The following is a 23,116-nucleotide window of genomic DNA, read 5'->3' as shown; positions in this document are numbered from 1 at the left end:
TTGTTAGAGCAGTCGGGGTGGGTACACTGACATTTCAGAGGGAGTCCAGACCTCCCTTGAAAGTGTCAGATGTTGTTTATGTGCCAAGGATGAGGAAGAACCTCATATCCGTCTCAGCTTTGGAGGACAGAGGATATGAGGTACTGTTCAGGGGAGGACAGGTGTTGATGTATCCCAGGGGCACTCCAGCTGATTCAGCTAGAGTGATAGGTGTACGCCATGCAAAGGTGTACAAGTTTGCATTCCAGCCCCTTTTGGCATTGAGCAGTAGTACCGACAGCAGGGCTAGCAGTTCTGAGCTGTGTGAGATTTGGCACCGCAGGATGGGACACATGTATCATGGAGCCTTGAGGACATTGCGGGAGATCACTACAGGTGTGCCAGATTTCAGTACTGATCACTTTGATACTTGCAGAGGTTGTGCGATGGGCAAGTTTGCCAAATCCCCTTTTCCCAGCAGTGACAGCAGAGCGACGAGGATACTTGATTTGATTCATTCCGATGTGATCGGTCGGATGTCTCATGTTTCCTTGAGTGGATATGAGTATTATGTTTTATTCATTGATGATCACTCCAGGAAGACCTGGATTTATTTCTTGAAGACCAAGAGTGAGGTCTTCAAGAGGTTTCAGGAGTTCAGAGCTCTTGTGGAGACTCAGACAGGTCGAAAAATCAAGTCCCTGAGGTCAGACAATGGAGGAGAGTACACCCTTGGAGAGTTTGTTGACTATTGTGCGGAGGCAGGCATTAGGAGGGAGTTCACTGTTCCTTACAACCCCCAGCAGAACGGGGTTGCGGAGAGGAAGAACAGATCCATCATAGGGGCTGCTAAAGCCATGTTACATGATCAGGGGTTGCCATTGTTCTTGTGGGCAGAGGCCTGCAACACAGTTGTTTACTTGCAAAACAGGAGTCCGCATCGTGCCTTGGGGCACATGACTCCGGAGGAGGCTTTCTCTGGGAAGAAGCCTGATCTTGGTCATCTTCATATCTTTGGATGCATTACATACTCCTATATACCCAAGGAGAAGAGGACCAAACTAGAGCCCACCGCAGAGAAGGGCATCTTTGTGGGCTATAGTGAGACCTCAAAGGCCTTTTGGATTTACATTCCTGCACAGAGGAGAGGTGTTGTCAGACGGGATGTGAAGTTCGAGGAGGACAGGGCCTTTAGGAGGTCACGGGAGTTAGAGTATCTGGATCAGCCAGACCCTCAGCAGCAGTTGAGTCAGTCGCAGGGATCAGGAGGATCCGGAGGTACATCTATGAGGATGTCAGGTCCATCAGTGAGCAGTGGCTCGCCGAGCCAGAGGGGTGGTGCTCCGGGCAACATGCAGAGCAGTTCACAGAGCAGTTCACTAGGGAGTCCACTGATGGACAGTTCACACGGTACCTCAGCTTCTACAGGTTCAGGGGCAGGCAGGAGGACAGCAGACAGACAGTCAAGAGTTCAGGCTACTGATGGTGATGAGGAGGAGGAGTTTCATTCTCCTATGGGAGAAGCATGCTCAGGGAAGAGGAAGCCCAAGTGGCTTCAGGACACCTTGAGAGATGCCACATCTGTTGCTGAGCCGAAGAGGCCGGTCAGAGAGAGTAGACCACCTGAGAGGTTTTGTAGTTATATGGCGATGGTTACCAGCATCCTTGACTCTGAGCCTTCTAGCTATGAGGAGGCAGCTAGCCAGTAGGTCTGGAGAGAGGCCATGCAGGAGGAGTATTCTTCTATCATGAAGAATGATGTTTGGGAGGTGGTGCCGAGGCCTGAGGGCAAATCCGTGGTTACTTCCAGATGGCTTTACAAGGTAAAGCATGCTGCAGATGGCAGCATTGAGAAATTCAAAGCGAGGTTTGTGGCTAGAGGGTTCTCCCAAGTAGAGGGAGTTGATTATGAGGAGACCTTCGCTCCCGTGGCTCGATATACTTCGATCCGCTCCATTATATCGATAGCAGCAGAGATGGGTTGGAAGATCCACCAGATGGATGTGAAGACCGTATTTCTCAATGGCTTCATACAGGAGGAGGTGTACATTGAGCAGCCACAGGGCTTTGAGGTGCATGGGAAGGAGTCCCATGTGTGCAGATTGAAGAAGGCCCTTTATGGCCTGAAGCAAGCTCCCAGAGCTTGGTACTCCAGGATAGATGCATACTTGCAGGGGATGGGTTTCACAAAGAGTGAGGCAGATCCGAACCTTTACTTTATTGTGATTGGTGAGGAGCCTCTCATTCTGGTGCTGTATGTGGATGACTTGATCATTACAGGTGCAGAGAGACTCATAGAGCACTGCAAGAGAGATCTTGCGGCGGAGTTTGAGATGAAGGACATCGGCTTGATGCATTACTTTTTGGGTTTGGAGGTGTGGCAGGAGGAGGGGCATTTCTTCCTGGGGCAGGGGAAGTATATTGTGGACACCCTTAGCAGATTCCACATGGAGGATTGTAGACCCATGTCGACACCGATGATCACCAACTGGAAGAAGCTTCATGCTTCGGATTCCGAGTTGGTGGATCCCACATTGTACAGGCAGCTGATTGGTTCCTTGATGTATTTGGTCAACACTAGACCAGATATCTGTTTTGCAGTCAACACGATGAGTCAGTTTATGTGTGAGCCTAGGAAGGTTCACTGGGTGGCTGCAAAACACATTTTGCGGTACTTGCAGGGGACAGTGGATTATGGTCTGGACTACAGGCAGGGAGATGGAGTGAGATTGGCAGGATACACTGATTCTGATTGGGCAGGTTGTGCTTCTGATAGGAAGAGCACTTCAGGGTGTTGTTTTGGGTTTGGGTTCAGCAGTAGTGTCATGGTTCAGCCGGAAGCAGCAGTCAGTAGCACTGAGTTCAGCGGAAGCAGAGTATATGGCAGCCAGTCTAGCTAGTTGTGAGGCCATCTGGCTTCGTAAGATGTTGTTTGGCTTATTTGGTCAGCCGTTGAGACCTTCAGTGATTTACTGTGATAATCAGAGTTGCATTAAACTCACGGAGAATCCAGTATTTCATGACAGGTCAAAGCATATCAGGATCAGATATCATTTCATCAGAGACTATGTTCAGAAGGGAGCTGTGAAGCTTGAGTATATTTCCACTGATGAGCAGGTTGCAGATATTCTTACCAAAGCCTTACCACGGGGCAAGCATGTCTACTTCAGAGACAAGATGGGTGTGGTGAGGAACACCTTCCTCGGTAAGAGGGAGTGTTGAAATTTGGTACCGGAGGACAGGTGGTTCCCTAAGGCTTTGATCTTTGGCCTAGGGAAAACTGTCCAAAAGAATTTAATTTTTCTCCTAAAGTAACTTTATAATTTTTTATAAAGTTAAATCTAATTTGAAAGTGACTTTAAGTGATAAAGTTACTAAGTCTAATTTTAAAGTGACTTTTATAAAGTCAATAAAAAATTAGAAAGGAAAAGTGACTTTGGAAATAAATGACTAAGTGGGTCTTTATTAAAGTGGGGTGAATTAAAAAATAGAAAGTGAGATTTAAATGAGCATTTAATCTCAGCCATTGATCTAAATCTATTCCAGCCATTGGATTTAGGGATCACCCAAAAGTCATTTAGGGTTGGGTTAAGGGAGGAAAAGGAGGAAAAGATCATCCATTCTTTCATGAGCAGATTGGGAGAACGAGAGCAAGAGAGCAAGGGAGATTTCTGGACAAGGAGGAGAAAGAGGCAGCAATTTGGCACACATACAGGCAGCACTTCAGCAAATCCGAACAGCATAAAGAACAAGCAGAAAAAGGCAGTTTTTGTGAGCAAAACAGTGAAAAAATTAATTTTCAGCACGAATATCGAGGAGGCGATTTTCTGCACATTTTTCGAGGGATGTCGTTACAAGTCCGTACAGTCGTCCATACGGTCCGTACATCCGTATGTCCGTACATCCGTACGGTCCGTACAGCTCGTACAGCACTTTTCAGATTGTCTGTTGGGCTGAAAACAGATAAGTTTTGCTTGCTGGAAATTTCTGTTTTTGCTGAAATTTATTTGCTGAAAATTTTCTCTGTAAAAAGGCATTTTCCAGAAATAAAGAAGAGCTCTCAAACTGGTTTTCCCCAAGAGTTGTAGGGGGTTTTTCCAGGGTCAAGTTGACCAAAAATATCAGTGTTTTAATGGCTGTTTTTAATTGCTGATTTTTATTTCTGCAATTTCCAGCACTCTGAAAAATTTCCAGAATTTGTGTTTTCAGCAATATTTATTTTTTCAGTCTGTTAAATGTATGGCTATGGGAATGGGCATTTAACTACATGGGGGAAATAAGGTGAAACTGAAAACCGGGGTGGGAAAACAGAAAATTTTACAATCCTCTGGGTCCCTCTGCTGGCCTTAGCACTTAGGAAAGCAAAACTCTTACTTCTCTACTCGAATCAATGCCATTTCCTAAATTTTTGGAAGAATAATCTTCATTTTCAACGATTCATCATTTCTCTGTTTCAATCAACTTCAGTCTATAATCTAGATATTATTGTGGATGCTCCAAGATAGAGCAACAATTATCCTCTATAGTTTCTCTTTTATACATTGCAAGCAAAAATGGCTTATATATTCTATTTCAGATATAGATTCCCAATTTCAGTATTTCAAAAAATAGCAAACCATGTCTTTCACTAGGATGTATTTCAATAAATACACCATGTGCTTCAGCATAGTTACCTTTTCCTGCATAACTCAACTTACACGTTGAACTAACATTTTGCCCACCAAAATTTTAATTAAAAAAATGCAGAAATTTAGGTTTTCACTGACATAATGTAATGGGTACTCACTGAATCCCTTACTTCTGCCATATTGCCACAACGAGTTATTTACTATGGGTGAATTCAATATAATATATCATTTTATTGTGACTTTATAATAATACATTTATCTACCAATAGCTGGCAATCCACCAGGCCTACACTATCGACTTAAGCTTTTTTCCGAACATCCACCAGGTGAATCAGCATCACTGTTTTAAAAAACGACCTAGTCAAAACCAAAACAGTCGAGCCAAACCGAGCAAGGGCCTGGCCGAGTCGGCTCAGTGGCCAATTCGGTTCGACTCGGTGGGCATGGTCGAAAAAACGATTTTTTTTTTGTGTGTGTGGATTTGAGGACCCCAAAGCCCATTATTTTCTGCCTTTCGATTCTTTGGGGTCCATTTCCCTCTCCCAAACCCTATAAAACCTACCCAACCCCTCTCATTTCCTCACAGCTATCTCATTGCATTTGAATGAAAATTTCAGAGGAGTTTGTGAAGAGTTGACAAGTTTGTTTTTGGAGCAGTAGTGAGGAGTCTTGGGCGAGCATTTGAGCAAGAGTGAGGAGCTTTTTGGGTAGCCATTGGAGCAACATTGACGAGTTGGTTTGTTGGAGCAACTTTGAGGAGGCAGTTTGTGCCTAGAGGTAATTCTTTTTCACTTCTAAAAAATTGTTTTTGCTTATTTATTTTTTTGTGCAAATCTGAAAATTGAAAAGTGTTTTTTGTGAAATAAATGAACATTGAAGCAATGTTATTTTTTTTTGTTTTCATTTTCAGAATTTTTCCTTTCATTTCCAAGTCAAAAAATCGCTCCTAGAGTGAAAGATGTTGCTTGCGCATATGCAAAAATGGTTGATAATCAAATGCATTGTAAATTTTGCCATAGAAAAATTAAGGAGGGTACTAGGGGCATTAATAGGTTGAAACAACACTTAGCAGGGATTAAAGGCCAAATTACCCCATGTGAATCACCACAAATTGGGGAGATTAGGAAGGAGTTGTTAAATAGCTTTGAGAAGTTTCAAGAGCAAAAAGCTAGGCCCCTTCCAATTGGGAGGAAGAGGAGTATACAAAAAATGATGGCTATCAACCCCCATTTTGATTTTGAGGGTTCTTCTTCTATCCCTTATACTAATGCATCTTACCCCTTCCGCTATGTTCCTCCCTCGCACCCTCCTCTCCATCAGATGCACATGGTCCTAAAGCTAGAAGAACTTCGCAACCCACTTTAGATGACCATTGGAAGAAAGAATTGAGGGAGACTGCTAGTGATTACATATCTAGATGATGGTATGATGCTGATATCCCCTTCAATGCTTCTCATTCACCATATTATGAGCCTATGTTTGATGCCATATTTACTGTTAAAAAAGGCTTCAAAGGCCCTACTATGCATGAGTTAAGGGAGTATCGTTTCCAGAAAGAAATTTCCTCCATTAACGAGTATTTGAAAGATTTCAAAAACTCATGGGCAAAAACAAGATGCACCATCATGTCAAATGGATGGACTGATCAAAAGAACCATACCATCATAAGCTTTCTTATCTTCTGACCACAGAGAACCATGTTTCCTATGTTGCGGGGGAACACCCCCCCCCCCTTCGAACCCGCTCCCTGCCAATTTAAGAATCGTTGTTGCTCCCGGAGCGAAAATTACAGCCCGCAAGCGATCGCTCCCGACTACTCCCGAGCGATCCGGCCGAATAAATTAAAAAAAAATAAATAAATAAATAAAAATAAAAAAATAAAAAAAAAACCACGGACACGAAAAAAATCAAATTACCAACAACAAACGAAAAGATGTACAAAAAAAAATGTTTTAAAAGCCCAATGGGGCTAAAAATATTTCATTATCACTTGAATGAGTTGAGTTAGAACTGGAGAGCAAGAGCAAAGGAGCGAGGAGAGCGAGGAGCAAGCGCCAAGGAGCAAGGAGCAAGCCTGCAAAGAGGTAAGTAACTTAGTAATTTAGTTAGTTTAGTTAGTTTAATCTAGTTTATTTAGTTTATTAATTTTATTTAGTTTAAAAATCATGAATCTAAATTAAATTAATTAATCTAAATAAATTAAATTAATTTGTAGATTTCAAAGCCTACAAATATCAAACACCATGGACCTGGCTATATTTCTTAGCATTTTCCTCTTCTTGGTCCCTTTTATGGTTATTATGGTGTTGGAGAGTAGGAAACGGATGGGCCAAAATGAAGAGGGGGATGAAAAAGCTGGAGAAAGTCGAATTGATGAAAACCTCGGTGAGGAGGAGCTGGAGGAGGGTGAACATGACTCTCAAAAAACTAAACAAGACCAAACCCCATTGTGGAAATATGTTAACAGGGTTGAAACAGGGAGAGGGGGTGGAACCACCAAATTTCATTGCCCCCATTGCAACAATGATTACACAGGTTCATACACCTGTGCCAGAAAACACCTCTGCAGGAAAAGGCAATGGGATGGAGACAAACAAATAGGAATCAAAACTTGTCCAGCGGTGTCAGCAGCAGACAGAGCCAAATACATAAGAGAAGAGGAGGGAGCCCAATACAAATCAAAAAAATCAAGGGGTTTCTTTGAACCAAGCTCACAACCACAAGCACAAAGAACTCCTTCATCATCCTCCCAAAGTAGTGGATATGGAGGCACAAGGTCATCATCTTTAAGGTGTAGAACCATATCAGATTTCCTTGATGAGGGGTGTAGGAATGACGTGGATTCAAAGGTTTACAAGTTTCTCTATGCATGTGGGATACCATTCAATGTTCCTCGCTCACCTAATTGGCACGAAATGGTTTCTGCCATAAATGATGCGCCTAAAGGATACAAGAGCCCTGGGTATGACAAGGCAAGAACCGTTGGACTTGATCATGAAAAAGCAAAAATATCACATTCTTTGAATAGAATGACAAGTGCTTGGACTAACCATGGGGTGTCCATTGTATCTGATGGATGGACAAATGTAAAAGGCAAGCCATTGATAAATACTCTTGCTGTGTCTGTTAGTGGTGCCATCTTTCTAACTGCACATGAATACTCAGACAATTTCAGGACCGCCATCAACATTGCAGAAGCATTACTTGAAACAATTGACCGTATTGGGCCATACAATGTCATCCAAGTCATCACTGATAATGCTGCTAATTGTAAGGCAGCGGGAGCAATTATTGAGGATAAATACCCCAACATATTTTGGTCTGGATGTTTGGTTCACACATTGAACCTTCTGATGCATGATGTTGTCAAGAAAAAAAATGCACAATACCAATGGATTGGTGATTTGAACAAGAAAGGGAGACAAATGATAAAATTTATTACAAATCATAGCAATACCCATGGCCTTTTCCGCAATCACTCGAGATTGGAGTTGTTGAAGATTGTGAAGACCAGATTTGGTAGCTATTACCTCACTTTCAAGCGCCTTTTGAAGGTAAGAGAGTCATTGGCTAGCATGGTATCAAGTCCACATTGGCAGGTATTAAAGGAAAGGGCTACAAATGCAGCTGACAGGGAAGGTTTTGAACTGGTGGAGGAGGCCGCTCTTGATGGTCAGTTTTGGACAAGTGTGAGGCAAGTATTGGATTTCACCAAGCCCATTTATCACACGATTCGGTTTGCAGATACAGACAAACCAGTGATTGGCGAGGTGTATGAGCAAATGGATACCATGTTGGGGCAAATAAAAGATATTGTTCATAACAGAGATCCCAACTTGTACAAACTGATTCATGATTGTGTGTGTAAACGGTGGAATAGACTTAATCTTCCACTACATTGCTTGGCGTATATCCTTACGCCAAAATACCACTCTACATCTTGGTTTGGCCAACCTGTACCAGGGGGTGGGATTAGGACCAAACCCCATTTAGATCCAAAGGTAAAGTGGATATTTGCAAGCATTAGAAAAGTTGATACCTGACAGGGAGGAATGTGCAGCGGTGCGCCTTGAAATAGGCAAATACTTCAGTGGCATTGGTTTGTATGGTAACTTCCATGCAATGGACGACAGAGATAGATTTGATTCTCTCACATGGTGGGAAACACATGGCAGCCACGGACTTTTGCCAAAATTAGCAAAAAAAGTTCTTTCACAGGTTGTAAATACTTCTTCTGCAAAGAGGTGTTGGAGCACCTACAGCTACATACATAATGTGAAAAGAAACAAACTCAATGAAAACCAAGCAGAAAGTTTGGCTTATGTGCACTACAACTTGAGGTTGTTGAGTCATTACTGTGATCGGGCTTATGAGGATCCCACATATAAAATTTGGGACAATCACCCAGAGGATGACAATTTGGAGGATGGCATTGTACATCTTGAAGAACTAGAAGAGGAACTTATAAGGGATGAAGATGAAGCAGCTGCAACAGCCATGCCACCTCCACCTCCACCATGTTGAAATTTGGTACCGGAGGACAGGTGGTTCCCTAAGGCTTTGATCTTTGGCCTAAGGAAAAGTGTCCAAAAGAAGTTAATTTTTCTCCTAAAGTAACTTTATAATTTTTATAAAGTTAAATCTAATTAAAAGTGACTTTAAGTGATAAAGTTACTAAGTCTAATTTTAAAGTGACTTTTATAAAGTCAATGAAAAATTAGAAAGGAAAAGTGACTTTGGAAATAAATGACTAAGTGGGTCTTTATTAAAGTGGGGTGAATTAAAAAATAGAAAGTGAGATTTAAATGAGCATTTAATCTCAACCATTGATCTAAATCTATTTCAGCCATTGGATTTAGGGATCACCCAAAAGTCACTTAGGGTTGGATTAAGGTAGGAAAAGGAGGAAAAGATCAATTCATTCTTTCATGAGCAGATTGGGAGAAGGAGAGCAAGAGAGCAAGGGAGATTTCTGGACAAGGAGGAGAAAGAGGCAGCAGTTTGGCACACATACCAAGGTAGCGCTTCAGCGAATCCGTACAGCTTAAAGAACAAGCAGTAAAAAGAAGATTTTTGTGAGCAAACAGGGAAAAACTGATTTTCAGGCACGAATATCGAGGAGGCGATTTTCTGCACAAATTTCGAGGTCTGTCCGTACAGTTCGTACGGTCGTTCGTACAGTCTGTACGGTCCGTGCATCCGTACGTATGTACAGCGCGTACATCCGTACGGTCCGTACAGCTCGTACAGAGCATTTTCCAGATTGTCTGTTAGCTGAAAAACATATAAGTTTGCTTGCTGGAAAAATTTGTTTCGCTGATTTTTTGCTGAAAATTCTCACAGTAAAAAGGCATTTTCCATAAATAAAGAAGAGCTCTCAAACTAGTTTTCCCCAAGAGTTGTAGGGGGTTTTTCTAGGGTCAAGTTGACCAAAAATCTCAGTGTTTAAATGTGTTTTAATGGTTGTTTATTACTGCTGATTTTTATTTCTGCAATTTCCAGCACTCTGTAAAATTTCCAGGATTTGTGTTTTCAGCAATATTTTTTTTTTCAGCTTGTTGAATGTATGGTTATGGGAAAGGGCATTTTAACTATATGGGAGAAATAAGGAGAAACTGAAAACCGATGGTGGGAAAACAGAAATTTTTACACACCATCCAGTAGCAGTGCTCAAGGTCCGAGTCTTGTTCCTTTGCTGTCGCTACCACCATCTACACCCTCACATGGAGGGCATGTGCCTTCTAGTTCTGGTCGTCGGTCTGTGCGGGAGACTCCTAGAAGACCACCACGACCTGCTTATACTCCTAGAGACTCTCGTGGCAAGGGCCACATGTAGATTTACAGTTTACTTGTCTTTTCTAGTTTCTATTAGACTTTAGTTTTCATAATTGTTGAGTTTTGAGTCCTTGACTCTTGACTCTTGACTCTTTCATATCATAATGATATTTTTTGTAAACAATATATGACTGTGACAATGAAAATTTGAAGTTTGAAGTTGGCAATTATAACTCATTGGTAATGATTGTGAATTATGAATATGATGCTTCGTGAAAGACTAGAGTTGTTTCATTTCATTTCATTATTCATGTTTCATTTTATAACATTTCATTTCATGTTAACAGTTAGAAGTTAGGACTTACAAATATCTAAGATATTACTTCTTGTAATGGTTAAACTTAGCTTGCAAGTACAACTTTGGTGATCAATGATGATAAATGTTATATATTGAATTTTCAATTTTGAAAGCTTGAAGTTGAAACTTTAAGATTGAATTTGATGAATCATGATTCACGAGACTCAATATGTTGCAATTGTAATATGTATTTTACTAACTTGTGGACATGGTTGATGAAGATTATAATTTCTAGATGATTGATCATTGATGTGATATGGTTCAATGATCAATGATCAATCTATGTTTTTTTATGTTTTTTATGTCTAATTCATCATTCTACATGTTTTTGTTGACATATATGTATCAAAAATTAAAAAAAAAATATATATATATATATATATATTTAAAAAATCGCTCCGGGATTCACTCCCAAACCGGGAGCTTCTGAAAAGGGTCGCTCCCACTCCCGTTTCCGCTCCCGCTCCCAAGTAACATAGCATGTTTCTAAAATCAATTGATGAATCTGATAGGGTGAAAGATGGACAATTGTTGTTTCAGCTATTGGATGAGGTCGTTGAGGAGGTGAGGGTGGCTAATGTTGTTCAAGTCATCACAGATAATGCCTCTAACTATGTTCTTGTTGGCAAACTGTTAGAGGAAAAACACAAAACCATCTTTCGAACCCCATGTGGTGCACATTGCATATACCTCATACTTGAGAATATTCGCAAATTAGATTGGGTCAAGAACGCTGTAGATCATGCCAAAAGCATAACAAAATTTATCTACAATCATTCATGGATTTTGAGCATGATAAGGAGACACACAGGGGGCAGAGATATTATTAGGCCTACCATCACTAGATTTGAAACTCATTTTTTGACATTGCAATCTGTGCTTTCACAACATAGAAACTTGCAAAAGATGTTTTCCAATGATGATTGGAATCAAAGCCAGTGGTCTCTCAAACAAGAAGGAAAAGAATTGAAAAAGAAAGTTAATGAAGAAATATTTTGGAGAAAGGCAACAAAGATTGTGAAGGTTGTTGAGCCACTGGTTAAGGTGTTGTAGTTGGTGGATGGGGAAAGATTGGCTATGGGCTTCATTTATCAGGTTATTGATCAAGCAAAGGAAAAAATAAAGAGGGCATACAAAGATAGAGTGACTAAGTATGGGCCCATTTGGGCAATCATTGATGAAAAATGGAACAATCAACTCCATCGCCCTATACATGTAGCTGGGTATTTTTTGAACCCACAGTATCATTATAAAGCTCTGGCAGCAGGAGCTTTGAGTGTGGAGGTTAGAAATGGATTGATTGACTGCATTGATCGCATAATCCCATTGGAGTGTGGTCAGCTGGAGATACACCGACAGGTCACAACCTTCAGCAAAGCCACAGGTACCTTTGGAAGAACCTAGCAAAGATTGCAAGGGAAGCAGATGAGCCAAGCAAACAAAAATTTCAATTTTCAAATTCTTAATATTTATTTTGTTAACTTGTTTATAATTTGAAAGCTGGATATAGTTTGTTGAAACTTGAGCTCACTCATTACACTACTATGTTTTTTGCAGCACAATGGTGGGAGGCTTTTAGTAGTCATAGTCCTCAATTGCAAAAGTTCGCAATTTGTATTTTGAGTCAGACTTACAGTGCTACTGGGTGTGAGCGCAATTGGTCTGTCTTGAGAGGATTCACACGAAGAAGAGAAACCGTTTGGATCAAAAACAGTTAAATGATCTAGTTTATGTCCAATACAGCCTCCAGCGCAGATACAACCAATTGCTAAACAAAAGACCTAATTCAGATCCCATTGTGTTGTAAGATATTGATCCAACATCAGATTGGGTAGTGGAGAGTCATCCAGCAAAGTTTGATTCTGATGAGGATCTTGATTTGGATTTACAGGTGGAGCCATCAGCCGAACATAATGTTCAGTGGAATGCAGATCCACTTGTACTAGCCTCAGGCACAGCCCCAAGGTACTTCCTCTGCTCAGCCACGAGGGAAGCACATATCTCGTCTATCTCAACGTGCAGCGGTTGCACAGCCTGCTAGTGCTACAACTACTACAATTGCAGTTGGAGATGATGTTGAGGACGAGCCACAGGTTTCCCCATCTGACTCTGATTCAGAGATTGAGCCAGAAGATGTTGGTTCCTCTAGTAGTAGCCAGTAGTACTGGTCAGTGGTGACTAGTGATGTTTCACAGTTTACTTTTGTTGTAGAGGCCATTTAGAGCCTCTTTGGTTATGTGTTTTTGTTTTGATCTCTATATCATCATCATGTATGTATTGGACTGTGCACTGGGTGCCATTTTGATATAATGGATATATTCATGAGCCTACTTTGATCATATGTTGTCTTCTATTTATATTCTACAGCTTTGTGTTTGGAAACATGAACGAAAATCTTTAAAATTAAGCTTTTTATAAAAAAAAAAATATTTAATGTATTTTTTACAACGATCGAGTCATTGAAATCAAACCGGCAGAGTCGATATCAAGTCCGAGTTGGAGTCGGAGTTGACCATCATCCGTTTCCAAGTCGGAGTCGGAGTTTTAAAACATTGATCAGCATATAGATAAGGTAAGTACCAATAACCATCTCGATTTAGTTGCGTAAGGTAAGTACCAATAACCATCTCAATTTAGTTGTAACATTTAACATATCAATCATAAAACAAAGTCAGCTGAATTTAGATCTATTTTAAGGGATAATAGAGACCTTTAGCTCTTTAGTTGAATGGAAGCTTAATAATGTCTTCAAAATAAAAATTGAATAAATTCATCAATACAAGGTAAAGAACTAAATGCTATGTACTGATCCTGATATTCATACAACATACCTTTGCAAGAGTTTGTCTGCCCTCATCAAATCGCTTCCACCTTGAGAAAGCTGAAATGTTGCGGGATGCAACCTGCCATTGTAGTGAACGTTTAGAACCGTATTACTTTAGATGCTAGTGAAGATTCTCACTTCTGTAATATTAATACTGACAAATAATTACAACTTAAAATGTCCAATAACTGAAGCTGACCTGTGGATTAACTTTATCTATCTTCAATACCATATCTCCAACGAATTCATAACCAGAACCATCTTTTGCATGGAAGTTAACCGAACTGCTGCAGAACCCTCCAATGACAGAATAAACCTGAGGTAAAAAACATACATCCAGACTTATCCTCTTAGAACAGACCAGTTATAATATCAATTATATTGTCTCGAAGAAGGAAAATCAGCAAATTTATGTTCAAGGCTATATAACACTACTTATTATTAATGTAGTTGAACACTACGAAACTCGGCAGTACACAGCAATACCTCCAGGGAAATTAACAATACAGCAAATAAGAAGCTTCCAAAATATATTGCAGAATTTAAAAGCAAAACTAGGGAGAAGAGAATGGTTAGTCAAGTCACAAAAATAAGGAAGATTTGAGAAGCAGAAGCTTTTGAAAGGATTTTGTTATGAAAAAAATTAATAATTTTGTAATTATAGATTAATTAGGCAAAAGGGTACAATCAAAAGATCATGCCCTTTCACCAAGAGGCACCCGAGGCAGTATATAAGCCAGGGGCCCTTCTATGTAACAATCATCATTCAATCATTAATAATATATATATTCCTGTTCTGTCAATGAGCTTATTCGCTCTATTTGGTATCAGAACATTACTTTGAGTATATGAACCTTGTTCGTTACATTGGTATCAATGTATTTTCTCTGAGCAATGTCACATGATACAGGTTCGAATTTGGGTTCCGCAATGATTAGGTTCAATTTGAGTTCGAATTTTTTATGCAGTTCGGATAAGGTTTGCCATTAGGTTGCTATATATACATTTTCTACATGTATCGATATATTAACTTGAAAATGAAATATAGGATGAAATTGTAAGATATCAGCATCAATAAATAAAAAATGCTATCACAAACATGGAAACTGCAAGGATAGATTACAAGCTTGAGTTGTGACATAAGGCTATGAGTTTTGATCTATGGACTTAGTTAATGGCCACGAGACTCTATGAGGTGCGTAGAACCTCAAAATATTTTCAAGGTTCACCAAAATTCAAACCTCAAGGTTGAAGTTCGACGAACCTTGTGACATAGCCTCTGAGTATACGAACCTTGTTCATTACATTGGTATCAAGCCATTCCTCTGAGTATACGAACCTTGTTCGTTACATTGGTAACAGAGCATTCCTCTGAGTATACGAACTTGTTTGTTACACATTTAATTGTGCTTTTGTACAGTTTTTTAAAGCTTTTATTTCTTTAAGATTCCTGCATTAACAGACTTGGGTAACCCTATTCAGCATACAGATATCGCAGAAAACTTCTTGGGCATAACCTGGTAAAATTAAGTATGGCTCAGAAAATGACAGCAACTGCAATTTTTCCAGAATGTATGTTGAAGACAACATGCTGGACCTGGTCACCTTCAATAACAGAGGTAGAGAGTATTGAAATCTGACCTTGTTAGGATTCCGAATGTCAAAAGCAGGGTGCTCCAACAAGCTTTGTACATTCTTAACATTGCCCGGGATATCAGAGACAGCTTGCAATGCAAGCCACTTATTGATCACCTGAGATATTAAAAAATAACAAATAAATGTAATATCAAAAGACATGGTGATGAACCAGGAGATATCTTCCATACTAAAACTCATGGTTATAATTGTAGGAAAGATCCACAAAAACTATATGAAGCTAAGGAAAATCAAAAAATTAAAAGAAACAAATATTACCAAGGCATCTTCTTTCCACTTTTGATAGAAATCAGACAAAACTTCATCTCGTACATCTCCGGCATTTTGGGCAATAGCACCCAAAGCTGCAAATTGTTCAGTCATATTTGTAGCTGATTTGTACTCATGTAATACAAGCTCTGTCATTTCTGGCTCATTCAATGAGGCAAGGTAAGCTGATTCATAAAAAAACAAATCAGATAAACAGATCAAATGAAAATCCATGTGCTATAGAACCCAAAGCATGAAAGAATGATTCCAAAAGAGAATGGAATTACCAAGGGCCGTATTTTTCAAAGCACGTCTTGCCATGCTCTCGTGATTAGGATCATATTCCTCTAAGCTTCGGTTAGTTTCAACCTAAAAGAAGACAAAAAATTGAGAAACTTAGCTATTATGTCACATAGATTATCTAAACAATCCTTCAAAATACAGATATATCTCATCCAATCTTTTAAATTGCTAATGTGAAACTTTTCTATCTTCCCTAGAATGTCTTCATTTTTTTATTGTGCACGAAAAGAAAAGCAAACAGCTTATGTAAAGATTAAGCCAAGACATCTGCAGTCATCATGCTAGCACACTCTTGCTACAGATTAAAAAAGCTAATTTTCTTGTATGAAGGTTTCATATTACTGAAAGAACAACAAAACGATATTACTGAAAGAACAACAAGACGAAATGATGATTTCTAAACGCCCTTTGAAGAACAGGTTTGCAACAAGTACAGTTAACGAGGAACCCAATATCACTAGAAGAGTTCTGAGGTCCATGACATTACTTCATGCTCTTCCACATCATTTTGTTTGAAAACACAATAAAATCCCATCTAGGTTATCTAATAACTAATACCTTTATCATTTCTAGCCCATGCTATGGCACCAACTTTTCTAAATGTCAATCACAACAATTCACAAAAAAATAAACAACATAAACATTAAGAAAGGATTTCGTCACAACATAAACATTCTTTATGCTATTATATCATTCATATAGAGGAGATCAACTTCATTTTCAATTTTGAACATTTCATGTTATTGAGAGATGAACAAAATAAGAAAAGACATTTTTAACAAGCCATTGGAAGAGATATTCTTTCATGCCACAATAAAAATCCATTATGTGGTGAAGATCTTGGCATCTTGTCATCTTGCCATCACCATCCTCCAGATTTCTAGAGAAGAAATAACTTGCATGGTGCTGTACCTATCTTTAAGCCCTTTTAGGGTTTTGACTTTAGGGGTTTCACCTTTATAATCTATTTTATTTGCATTTCTTTCAGTACTTAAGATTTGCCTTTGGCACTCTCGCATCACTATTGTGAGTTGTACTTTCAAGTTTCATTCAATGTTATCAGAACCAGACTGAAACCAGCTAAACCAGGCAGTCAGACTAGTTCTGGGGGTTTTGTGCGGAACTGACCTTTGACCAGAAATGACCGATTTCATCTGGACCGGCCTTAAACCGGTTAGAACAAATGGGTTAGCATGAATTGGAATATGTTGCTGTCTGTTGTTTAATTGTTATCAGACTGTTATTTTCATCTCTGTTCGGTTCACAAAGTGGAGTCGCTCTGTTTTGAATGTGAGTTTTGATTGGGTTCTATAACTATGTTTTAATGTGCTGCTGTGGATGAATTCAAGATTCAATCTAAAGACTGTGCTGATTGCTTAACAGTGTTAAGGCACAGGCTGACCTTGAGCAGGGGCCCACTCAAGCCGTATTTCTGTTCTAGCTTTTTTTTGTTTGTTTTGCCAGTAGGATTAAAATTGTGAATTTATGTTTTCATACATATGAATGCTTTTATATTTAATTGATTTCCATCTGGTTTAGTAAGTGATTGTGTGGTTTCATGTTTATTCCAAGTTCATAGATTAGTAGTTATTTTTTGAGTTGATTGGGGGATATGCCAGCCTACTCTAAAGCAGTTGTTACAGAATTGGATGCTGTAGAATTGCTTGGATTCGAGTTCACTTGGTGACACTGAGCTAGCTAGTCACCCTTAAACGAGACTTGGGTGCATGAGGCATCATTTAGCCGATGTTATATATATATATATATATATATATATATATATATATATGATGTAGTGAAGCTGTACCGATTACACAAATCCAGAATTTAAACAATTAAAATCCAGTTCAAACCTTATCGCGTCTGAAATTTATGCTAACCAGCACTCATCTTTTGGAGTGATATCCATTGGATCTCGTCCCTGCATAATGAACAACTATGATCGATCCGGAATTCAACTGGATTAAATCACAGTCCATATAATATCGCGTCCGAAAGCTGGATTAAACTATGTGCATCTTCCGACACGATGACCATCAGATCACTTCAACGGTCACGATCGATTTATCAATTAACTCGATTTTATAATGTTATCGGGTTTGTTTCTTGTGTTAAAGTGCGTACACATTCCCCAAGGAATACCATCAATCTTCTCCCAAATAGATCATCATTGATCCACCCTGTGATCAATGATGATTTGTTAGTTCATTCAATCTCTGTCCGCTTTCAATCGGCGATCAACAAATTAAGTCCTTTGTCCAAGCAATCCTCAAACGCCAGACTCCACTAGAGGTTTTAATTTCACACACAATTTCCTGTATTTAACAGAGGATTCAGCCTACAATTTAAAGAATCAACAAAACTAAATCACACAATAAAAGATCACGCAAAAACAATTTTTGAACACAAAACTCCTTTCATTCATAACAGTATTTACATATATACATTCAGAACATCTCGTGCTCTGATCTATTCTCCCCACTACTTAGCTCTCTCTAATGTTGTTCCTCACTCTTCTCGTAGGCTTACATTTATAGATTAATTACATAATTATGGATTATACTAAATCCATGATTTTTTCCCATAATTCACTCAACTAATTCCTATTCGAGGATCTCGTAATCCCTAAGATCTCTACAAGATCTACACATATCAATTATCCCTCATATTCTCACATAGTTGAGAATATTTCACAACTGAAAACCTCACACATAGATTTCTCACTCAATCTATAGAAGATTCCTAAAAATAATTAAAAACATCACCCCCTAAATTAACCAAATGAACAATAATATTCTGAACAGGATGCTCCTGCATCAGACTCCCGATGTAGAAAAAATAAATTGACTCTGTCTATGAGGTCTGTCACTTTTATGTGGTAATGTGACAGCTACAAGTCTAAATGACTTGCTACCTCCAAGATTCCAAACTCTGTTTTGTTGATGGTCCTTCAAAGGAATAACTTCATCATGTAGTCTGGCATTAAATTCGCAGAATAATATCTTCAGAGAATTATTAAACTTGAATACCCATTTTCCTGGTTTCCAAATTTTGAACGAGTCTCAAACTGGTTCACCGTCTGCACCTATAGCTTTGCCAGGTAACTCTGTCGTGCTGAGATTAGTAAGAACTAAATCTGAAAGTTCACCATCATCATCACTCGAACTGTCAACCAAATTATGTATATCTGTAAAGCAATTTTCTCCACCATGCTCTAGGATTAATTCCTCTTTGTTAATCACATCAACTGTGTTGATGTTCTCTATGGTGTCCTTTCCTCCTTTTGTTACAGTTTCTCAGGTCTAAACTTCTTTGGCTTCTGTCTATTTAGCTACTTTTTCCTTCTCTAATTGAGCTACAAACTCAAGTTCATGAAATGAAAAACAATCATCCCAATTTCCTTCAGGTTCACAAAAGACTTCTTGATCATAACAATGGTCATTAGTTGTCTCTATGGCAACAAATTCCTTATTTAGTACCATATCTACATTCACAGACAAACTATCAGTTTTAAATATACCAGACCTTTCGGTCTCTTTTGATGCTTCAAGCACCAAATTCCCACCATGGGATTTCTAGATTTCAGCAAATCCTCTTTGTTGTGACTCAATTCCTATGAGTCTCTCCTTCTCTAACAAAGAAATATGTATTTGTTCAAGTTTGTTCATCAACATAGCATTCCATTTCTGTTGCAATAGATTCCACTTGACCCGTTTCCTTATTCTCCATCCATGTCTTCAGTCTTCATTCTTTTTCTCTTGAAACCATTCCTGTAGTATATTCAACTCTGCGCTCATCACTGCAATACTTATCCTACGCTTTTCGAGACTCATTTGACATTTATTTGAACCTTTCCTAAGTTTCTCCATGTTCATTTTCACTAATTCTTCAAACTCAAATCAATGTTCAAATTTCAATAAAAGAAAATTTTTACCTCCATCAAATTCTAAAATTGACTCCTCTTCTTTTCCCTTTGCTTCCGCTGCGCCTCTAATTTTCCTTGTCATATGTTTTCTTGGTCTCTCGTAACAATATTCATGAGCTGCAACAAAACCTCTGCACAAAAATTATAAAGACTAACGGTGACAAATCTACAATATAATCATACTTCACGCAGAATCTTCTTCTGCTCTGATATCACTTTGATGTAGTGAAGCTGCACCGATTACACAAATCTGGAATTTAAACAATTGAAACCCCTATTTACCAAACTATCCGGCCTTGATCTCTTGCGTGGAACCCAAACAAATTAAAATCTAGTTCAAACCTTATCGCGTCCGAAATTTATGCCAACCAACACGCATCTTCCGGAGCGATATCCGTTGGATCTCGTCCCTTCATAATGAGCGGCTATGATCGATCCGGAATTCAACTGGATTAAATCACAGTCCATAAAATATCCTGTCCGAAAGCTAGATTAAATGTGTACGTCCTCCAATGCAATGACCATTGGATCACTTCAACGGTCACGATCAATTTATCAACTAACTCGATTTTATAAAGTTATCGGTTTTGTTTCTTGTGTTAAAGTGTGTGCACATTCACCAACAAACACCATCGATCTTCTCCCAAATAGATCATCATTGATCCACCCTGTGATCAATGATGATTTGTCAGTTCATTCAATCTTTATCTACTTTCGATCGATGATCAACAAATTAAGGCCTTTGTCCAGGCGATCCTCAAATGCTAGACTCCACTAAAGGTTTTAATTTCACACACAATTTCCTATATTTAACAGAGGATTCAGCCTACGATTTAAAGAATCAACGAAACCAAATCACATAATAAAAGATCACGCAGAAACAAGTTTTGAACCAGTGTTTTAAGATTTGGCCAACTCGGAACCGATTCGGCCGAGTTGGTCCAAGTCAAGGCCTCACCGGGTCGACTCGGCCAGTGAACCAGTTCGGCCGGCCGGGTTATTACCGAGTCGACTCGTGAATTAAAAAACAACGATTTTTTTTAATTTTTTGCTTTTGGGGGACTCCAAGGTTTTCACAATGATACTTTAATGGTTTTTTGTCCCTAAATGAGATTATCTCGCTTGACCTTGAGAGGTTTGTCTAGGTGGTATCACATATGTAGTAGAGATTCCTTAAGGGATGGCTTCATTCTTCTTCAAAACCTTCCAATAGGTTCTTTGCCCCTTTCTTAAAGCAAACCTAACTTTGTGGCCCCAACCATGGCCCTCCAAAGATGAGCATCGAGCCTTGAGTTGATTCCACGTGATGCTACACCCCTTGATGAGCCTCCAAATGCTAAAACACTAGACTTGAAAAGCTTCGACGTTGGACATTTGATGATATGCCCAAATGGACTAAAGATGCCCCCTAGCTGGCCTTGACCCTATTTTGGTGGATGGTGCCTTCTTCCAAAACACATATGAGGATGGTTATCATTGAGATGACTTAGGAGGGCTAGCACATCCCTCTTTGATGCTAATGCTTACCCTTAGGGGTGCCATGTCACTCACATGCTTGAAAAGGGTGACAAAGGGTCTCTCCTAGACGACATCATGGTGGAGGATGCACCTTTTGAAGATGTACACATGCACTTTGGGACTTTCTTGGAGTGAGGAACACTCTTGGACAATTGTATTAGTTCCTTGATGACTTACAATCTATTTTGGAGGATAACACCATTTCTAGCCTCCTTGGTTATGTGTTTTTGTTTTGATCTCTATATCATCATCATGTATGTATTGGACAGTGCACTGGGTGCCATTTTGATATAATGGATATATTCATGAGCCTACTTTGATCAAATGTTGTCTTCTATCTATATTCTAATGTTGTGTGTTTGGAAACATGAATGAAAATTTTTAAAATTATGTTTTTTATTAAAAAAAAAAATATTTAATGTATTTTTTACAACGACCGAGTCTTTGAAATCGAGTCGGCCAAATCAATACCAAGTTGGAGTCAGAGTCAAAGTCGACCCTCAGCCGAGTCAAAGTCGGAGTCGGAGTCGAAGTCAACCCTCGACCGAGTTGAAGTCAGAGTCGGAGTTTTAAAACATTGTTTTGAACACAAAACTCCTTTCATTCATAACAATATTTACATATATATATTCAGAACATCTCGTGCTCTGATCTATTCTCCCCACTACTTAGCTCTCTCTAACATTGTCCCTCACTCTTCTCGCAAGCTTACATTTATAGATTAATTACATAATTATGGGTTATACTAAATCTATGATGTTTTCCCATAATTCACTCAACTAATTCCTATTCGAGGATCTTGTAATCCCTAAGATCTCTACGAGATCTACACATATCAATTATCCCTGATATTCTCACATAGTTGAGAATATTTCACAACTAAAAACCTCACACATAGATTTCTCACTCAATCTATACAAGATTCCTAAAAATAATTAAAAACATCACCACCTAAATTAACCAAATGAACAATAATATTCTGAGCAAGATGCTCCTGCATCAATATATATCTATATATATCAATATATATATATATATATTCATTAATTAACTAATAATTAGTTAATGAAGAGGTATATCCTTAAAGACATGACCGTTGGTGAAGAGGTATTTGCCTAGGCTATATATGAAAACCCTCACCCTCATTTGTAATCATTTCATTAATTCATTTATATAATATTCAATATACTTACTTATCCTACAATGGATGTCTTTGCCTTTGAAGTATTCTAAAGGTTATTGTTGTGTATTCTGAAGATTATTCCTTTGAGTATACAAACTTTGTTCGTTACATTGATATCAGAGCATTCCTCTGAGCATACGAACCTTGTTCGTTACATTGGTATCAGAGCATTCCTCTGAGCATACGAACCTTGTTCGTTACATTGGTATTAGAGCATTCCTCTGAGTATACAAACTTTGTTCGTTGCATTGGTATCTGAGCATTTCTATGAGCATACAAACCTTGTTCGTTACAGCCGAGTAGTGGACTATCCTTAAGCTAACTCTTCCATCCAAGTCTATGTTCCCATGAGTTTTCTTGCTTAGGTCATTAAGAACAACCTGAGGACCTTGCCTCTTGTTTATATCGCACAAAATGCCTCACAAGTCTACCAACCCAGATTCGACAAATTAAATGCACTATCTAGCCTTAATCCCCATTAAAGTAAGAAACAAATAAATACATTGTCACAGAGCTCATAGAAAATGTTGAATCATAAAGAAGGAAACGAGCAGTGGCACTGCAGCAACAAACATATAAAAGACCATGGCATGATACAAAATAATTAGTCGCATGCCAAGAAAGAATGAGTAAGATAGGAAGATCTAGCTATGGATCTAAAGATGTCAATGGTTCCTGAGTCTATTGATCGATGGCCGAGGAGGCAGACTGAGCACTG

The 23,116-nt window shown here is 38.9% G+C and overlaps 1 protein-coding gene across 1 annotated transcript in view; it reads right to left on the bottom strand.

Annotated features, from left to right (window-relative positions):
- LOC149149381 (Peptidase M1 family protein) overlaps positions 1–23,116 on the bottom strand; it is a 206,057-nt gene that overhangs the window by 15,743 nt on the left and 167,198 nt on the right. The window contains exons 29-33 of the mRNA XM_089438372.1: positions 15,757–15,838; positions 15,479–15,654; positions 15,206–15,316; positions 13,764–13,880; positions 13,572–13,643 (exon numbers count right to left, since the gene is read on the bottom strand). Of these exons, the coding sequence (XP_089294498.1) occupies positions 13,572–13,643; positions 13,764–13,880; positions 15,206–15,316; positions 15,479–15,654; positions 15,757–15,838 (558 nt within the window). The remainder of the gene's footprint in view (positions 1–13,571; positions 13,644–13,763; positions 13,881–15,205; positions 15,317–15,478; positions 15,655–15,756; positions 15,839–23,116) is intronic.

Source organism: Pinus tabuliformis, chromosome 9 (genome assembly GCF_031772625.1).
Source record: "Pinus tabuliformis cultivar Carrire ecotype Pingquan chromosome 9, CPIR1, whole genome shotgun sequence".
NCBI lineage: Eukaryota > Viridiplantae > Streptophyta > Pinopsida > Pinales > Pinaceae > Pinus > Pinus tabuliformis.
Note: the sequence above shows the minus strand (reverse complement) of the source record. Positions and strands in the feature narration are given on the sequence as shown.